Source organism: Dipodomys ordii, unplaced genomic scaffold (genome assembly GCF_000151885.1).
Source record: "Dipodomys ordii isolate 6190 unplaced genomic scaffold, Dord_2.0 Scaffold7, whole genome shotgun sequence".
Lineage (NCBI taxonomy): Eukaryota > Metazoa > Chordata > Mammalia > Rodentia > Heteromyidae > Dipodomys > Dipodomys ordii.
The window spans coordinates 11903812-11910481 of record NW_012267223.1 but is presented as its reverse complement, the minus strand read 5'-3'; the positions used below and the strand labels follow the sequence as shown (position 1 = coordinate 11910481).

The 6670-nt window shown below is 44.0% G+C and overlaps 1 protein-coding gene across 1 annotated transcript; it reads left to right on the top strand.

The window, feature by feature from the left end:
• The first annotated feature begins 737 nt into the window (after positions 1-737).
• On the top strand, positions 738-5906 carry Dynll2 (dynein, light chain, LC8-type 2). The gene is made up of 2 exons (XM_013037978.1): positions 738-902; positions 3847-5906. Exons 1-2 carry the CDS (start codon positions 771-773, stop codon positions 3982-3984), a joined length of 270 nt encoding a protein of 89 aa, XP_012893432.1. The 5' UTR covers positions 738-770; the 3' UTR covers positions 3985-5906.
• The last annotated feature ends 764 nt before the right edge of the window (positions 5907-6670 follow it).

Sequence of the window (6670 nt, the reverse complement as noted above, 5' to 3'; positions counted from 1 at the left end):
AAAAAAAAAAAAAATTCAAGAATGACTTCCTAATTCTGCTTTGATCCCAATGATGTACTAATAAGGGATAGTCTGTTTAGGTGTTATGCCAGTAGTATTAGCTTAAGGATAAATCTTGTAGTCCCTGTTTTCTAGTTAATAATGAAAATACAAAAGTTGAGTTACTTAGGTGGGCACCAGTGGTCCACACCCGCAATCCTAGCTCCTCAGGAGGCTGAGATCTGACGTTCACTATTCAAGCCAGCTGAGACTGGAAAGTCTGTGAGACTTGTCTCCAATTAGTCACAGAAAAAAGCCTGAAGTGGAGCTGTGGCTCAAGTGGTAGAGTGCTACCCTTGAGCACAAAGCTCAGGAACAGTACAGTGCCCAGGCCCAGAGTTCAAGCCCCAGAACAGGCCAAAAAAAAAAAAAAGTTGAGTAACTTGCCTAAAGATGCAGCTAGGTTATAGGTTACAATATTTTGGATATCAGTGCTGTTTAGAGTATTAGAAGCTGATAGCTATTAAGAGTTAGAAAAAAAAACACCTCACTTTATACATGATAAAAACTTGTGGCAGATTTTTTTTTCTTGTTTCTAACACTTCCAAGGATAATATTTTCCACTAAAAAACTTAGGAACTTCCTCTCGTAATGCCTTATGTCTGTGTTTTCCTTAAACTTACCCTCTATACTCCCCTGTCCCATTGAGGCCTCACACTCAGCAGGTCATGTTTATTGCCTAGAGCATGGCATTGTCAGCCTCACCTCTCTTACCTTATTGCAGTGTCACCATGTCTGACCGGAAGGCAGTGATCAAGAACGCAGACATGTCTGAGGACATGCAACAGGATGCTGTTGACTGTGCCACGCAGGCCATGGAGAAGTACAACATAGAGAAGGACATTGCTGCCTATATCAAGAAGGTATGCTGAGAGAGCTGTAGCTTGTGGCAAAGGAGGGATTGGCAAGTGAGTTGTAATTCAGGGGAGAATTGGAGCAGAGGATGTAAGTAAGAGAGGTGTATCCCATGCAAACATGCAACCAAATCCTGCAGAATTTACCAAGTAGATAAATTAGGGAGTGATTCTGAATCACCAATTATATATATTAGGAAAAAAACATACGTACACACACACCTTTAAGTAGTTGTACAAATGAGTTTCAACATGTTAACTTATGTGTAGAGTACAGCATGATCATCTTGATCATTGTCATTCCCTTCCTGTCCCATCTCTCTCAATTCTTAGTAGACATGCTAGAAACATGTTATTTTACAGATAATTTAGTGATTACAAAGCATTGGGGAAGGGAATCACTATGTAGCAAAGGTTCAGAATAAAATATTACTGGCCCAGATCAGAACAGAAGTATTTGGAATTAACATTAGGAAAGCATAAATTTTCAGGAAACTGCACCACTTAAAAGTAGGATATCCTTATAGTAATCATCATGAGGGTAGTGAGTTTGCTGCAAAAGGAATAAGGTACTGTAGCATCCTCTTCTCCCTATAGTCTTAAGAATGGACTTGAATATATGCTCTTGGTTTCTATGGGGGATTTGGAACCAGGATACACCCTTCCTCCCTGTACCTATATGAAATGATGTTCCTCATAAAATGATGGAATTATTTGCATATAACTTATGCATACTTTTTTTAGGGAGGGGGGCAATCCTGGAGCTTGAACTCAGGGTCTGGGCACTGTCCTTGAACTTCTTTTCTTTTGTTCAAGCCTAGCACTCTACCACTTGTCACAGTGCCACTTCTGACTTTTTCTGTTTATGTGGTATTGAGGAATAGAACCCAGGTCTTCCTGCATGCTAGGCAAGCACTCTGCCACTATGCATACTTTTATGCATACTGTTATGCATACTTTTAATCATCTCTACATATAATACCTAATACAGTGCAAATACTATGTAGTTATACTGAATTGTTTAAGGAATGACAGAAAAGACTACATATTCAATACAGATGTAACTTTTTTCTGAATATTTCAGTATATGGTTTGTTGAGTCCATAGATGTAGAACCCACAGATACTGTATAATTTAAGAAAAATTAATATTAGAATAAGCTTTTAGTTCCTGAAAAACTCTTTAGTGAATGTGTGAATGAACATGGATGAACATGGTTAACACTGGGCTGGGAATGTGGCTCAGCTGATTTGAGCAGGAAGAAAGAAATGGGTATCTGGGCCACCTGACTCCTAGCCACAACCCTTGTCCACTACAGGCATAGATCCAGTTTTTTGGTTTGGTTTGGTTTTTTTTTTGGGTCCGGTCATGGGGCTTGAACTCTGGGCCTGGGCGTTGTCCCTCAGCTCTTCAGCTCAAGGCTAGTGCTCTACCACTTGAGCTACAGCGCCACTTTTGGCTTTTTTCTTTTTGCTTATGTGGTGCTGAGGACTCGAACCCAGGGCCTCATGCAAGCAAGGCAAGCACTCTACCACTGAGCCAGCCCTCGACCCAGTTTTTGTTTTTTATTTTTTTGGTGAGTTGGTCGTGGAGCTTGAACTCTGGGCCTGGGTACTGTCCCACAGCTCAAGGCTAGTGCTCTACCACTTGAGCTATAGTACCATTTCTGGTTTTCTGGTGTTTTATTAGAGATAAAGAGTCTCATGGTCTTTCCTACTTGGGCTGGCTTTGCACCTGTATCCTTAGATCTTAGCCTCCTGAGTAGCTAGGTTTAGAGGTGTGTGCCACCGGTGCCTGGCTAGGCCCAGTTTTTGATCATCTCAAAAAAGATGGTCCATGCCAGTAGGATATGGTAGGTAGAATAGGTAGAATCTCCTTGAGTTTTACAGGGAGGAAACTGGAGTCCTAAGAAAGAAACTCTGTGTGTGTGTGTGTCCGTGTGTGTGTGTGTCCGTGTGTGTGTGTCCGTGTGTGTGTGTGTGTCCGTGTGTGTGTGTGTGTCTGTGTCCATAGAGGGTACAGCAGAGATGGCAGCTTCATGCCAAGTGATGGCCTTACCATCACTTTAGGGGGAAGTGACTGTTATATTCTGACAGAGTCTAGATTCAAGGTGAGCATTGGATCTGTTTCTTACTATCTCTTGGGATTATGTGATGATAGGGGTTATTAGGAAGCTAAACATTGTATGTGGGACACCATGTGAAACAGCCTCAAGATTGACAGCATTGATGGGTCCATGGTGGAGAGTTGCTGCATTTTCATAGCCACAGCAGGATGCATCTAGAACTGAGGTTACTTGCAGACTCTGTGAGGCTCTATCTGATTAGCTCACAGGGATCTTCTAGGTGGTTTTGGGCCCTTGATACAAGTGAGAGAATTGGTGGGGAGGTCCTTGTTCTGATATTGAGTGCCTTCATGGTGCTTGGCATATGTGATTGCCTTTAATGCTGGCTTAATAGAACTATTTCCCTGTACTCTCCATAGTTGGTCCTCAATTGCTTCAGTGTCTTGGCTTTTGACATTTACAAGTGCTAGTTTAGTACCATGTGAGGCAGTGGGCGACCAGTTCCCACTTACCATGCTATATGGAAATGCAGTCATCCTTCTTTCCACTGGCTCATCCCATTGCATTGCTGAAGACTCACTTGAGTGTGCTTGTGGTGGTGTGAGGGGGTGGAATAGCTAGAGGAAGAAGAGATGATCAGGGTGTAGAATGCTAGAGAGTTGGCACACAGGAATAATGGAGCCTTTGTGGTGTTCCATTATTGATAAGGGGAGGAGTGTCCTAGCCAACCTTAGAACCTGAGCTCCTGGGGTTTGGTAGCTGAGGCCCTGGTTGGGGTAGGATAGTAACAACTGAATGTGGGTGCTGGAGTTTCAGAGAGGGAGAGACTCCAATTCTGATTTCTTAAGCTCCTCTAATCACCTTTCTTCTCCCCCTTTTATTCTTCAGGAATTTGACAAGAAATATAATCCTACCTGGCATTGTATTGTGGGCCGAAATTTTGGCAGCTACGTCACACATGAGACAAAGCACTTCATCTATTTTTACTTGGGTCAAGTTGCAATCCTCCTCTTCAAGTCAGGCTAGGTGGCCATGATGAAGGTGTCAGTGGCGGCGGCAGCGATGGCAAGCAGGCGGCGTTGCTGGGACTGTTTTGCACTGGGGCCAGCATCAGGATGTCCTCTCCAATGGCTGTGCTACTGCATGGACTGTATACTCGATTTCATGTGTATGTCGCAGTAAACAAAACCAAACTTCTTTCTGTTTAGTTGCCTGGGGAAGAAGGCTGCTTTACGTTTATTTTTCGAGATTTAAAAAAAGTTTTTTTTTTTTTTGTTTTTTTTTTTTTTGGTTGTATTGCACTAGGAATCTCTCCCGCCCCCTCCTTTTTCTCTTTCTCTCCCTATACAAAATAAAATTTCCTCAACAAAGTCTCAAAGACTAGGAAGGCTGAGGAAAAGAAACAGATATCTGGAGGTAAAAGTAACTGCAGTTGCCTCTCCTGGTGGTGGATTCTGTTTTAGGAGGGCCGGGGAGGCTGCTGGAAGACTGCATTAGGATTGATCAGAGGAGAGAGTGGTAGGAAGGAGGATGGGGGGAATTGATCTAGTACCAGGGAAAATATTCCACTGAACTGTGATTTTACGGCTTAGGGCAGGGTGTGGGGTGGGGGTGGTTTCTTTTAAGGGGCCCTGCAATGTGTTCCTCTGTGGTGTGTGGGAGTGGGGAGCAGACTTGTCTTGCTGTCTTTGTCAGGATTTCTAAGTAAGGGCTGTGTCTTCGTGGATTACCTTTTCTTCCTGCCAGAGATCACACTAGGAAGATGTTGGGGATAGATTTAGCTTGATTAGTTTTCTTTATTCTCTTTTGTCTGCTCTCTGCTTAACCCTTGGTTTTTTCATTCCTCTGGAGTTCTCTTAAAGCAGCCCCTGTTGTTAGTTGGCTGGCAAGGGAATTTCTGATGACTGTAGTTCCTTAGTTAGGTCTTAGCAGTCAAACCAAATCAATGTTTCCCTTCTTTATGTCTCTGCGCGTATGTGTGTGTGTATGTATCTGTATCTGTGTATGTGTGTATGTGGGTCTGGGGTAGAGGGGAGGGAGGGGGCAGAAAAGGTGGCATCTCTAGGGTATATAGGTAGGTAGGGGACACGGTTAGTTATAAGTGAGCCTTTTGGTATGTCTGTTGTGGGATGAAGACAAGTGTTACCATCTACCACCCCCCACCCCCACACACCCTCCCAGTCATCTAGCTCAGATTTGCTGCCCTATTTGGTTGCCTGCTCCCTGAGAAAGCTTTGGGACAAGATGGCCATGCTGCCATCTGCCCTAGAGCTGGGTCTCAGTGGAGGGGAAAAGTGACTTTGTGGATGGTTACAGTCTCTTATGGGGAAGTAGATGGAAGTAATAAAGGGCAGAGAAGAGCTTCGGTGGAACTTCAGAGGAGGTGAGTCTTGCAGTGATGAAGTCCGACATATTAGAAGATAGTGAAGCTGAGTGGGAGGAGATTCCAGGGAGGATGCAACGGATGACCTGGGAATGGGATAGGGTTGTCATTGCTGATTGAGCTGCTGATTCTGATGAATCACATTCAAAACTCATCTGTAGGTTTGACATTGGGGGGTTGGGGTTGGGGTATCTAGCTCATTTTTTTTTCCAGTCCATTCTTGGGGTTAGGAGGAGGCAGAAGAATGTCCCCTCCCCAAGTTCTTTAGTGTATGCTGAGCCTTCTTTTTAATGCTATCAGGAGCGGGTGGGAACTAGGGCGGTGACTGAGTTCCCTATTCAAGCCCTTGAGTGGGTACAAGAGTGTTTGATTTTAGGTTTTATTTTTTTATGAATGTCCAAATCTGTTTCTCCCTGCCCTCCCAAACTTTGTGTGGCCAGTTGGAAGTGTCTGGTTTGTGTTCATTTCTCCATTTCTGGAGCAGGGACTGAGACCCTGCTACATCTCCTATGCTCTGCATCCACGCCTCTTTTGGACATTAAAGGTCGATTGATGCACCTCTGAACTGTTTGGGTTTCTTTGGAGGGTGGATGTTGGCTGAATAGCATTGATGCTATACACTGAGGGGATGGGGGAGTGTATGTGAAGAGTACCTAGGGTAGACTAGAACAGTAATGTGTTAGGGAATAAAATGGCCGGTGAACTGTTAGAGGAACATAGCGATAGTTCCTACAACTAGTTATGGCTGGATCTTAAAAAAAAGGAGACTACCTCTGTGATAGTAAGGTCCCAAGGAATTGAGATAAGTGACTGGGACGTGGTGTGGTGGTACACATCTGTAATGCCAGAACTTGGGAGGATGAGACAGGAGGGTTAAGAGTTTCAGGCCAGTCTGGGCTATGCAATGAGTCCTTGTTTCAAAAAGCAAGACAGGTACAAGGTCTTGTTCAATCCCCAGTACTGCCCAAACAAAATGGACTATAGAACCTAAACTTTGCCTTTGCTGGTATAATAGGACTGGTGATAATGATAGAGCTGCAGTTTTGTGGGTGAGGGACAATATATTTAGATTTTATCTGTGATGATGGGTATCTCTATGGCCAGAACTCATCTACTGCCTGCTCTAATGGAAGAAGTAATCCAGATGTCATTGTGGACTATAGGGCTTCCTGGAGAGCAGCATCTACCCTGTGGGCCCTGGAAGGGGAAGCTGTGAGTGGGTCACAGAACGGCCTGTGGAGTATAGAAAGGACTTGTGGAATTATAGCATTCAATCACAACTGAGGCTTGACAGAAGAGATGTCCAAGTGTCAATAGCCAAGTCTTACC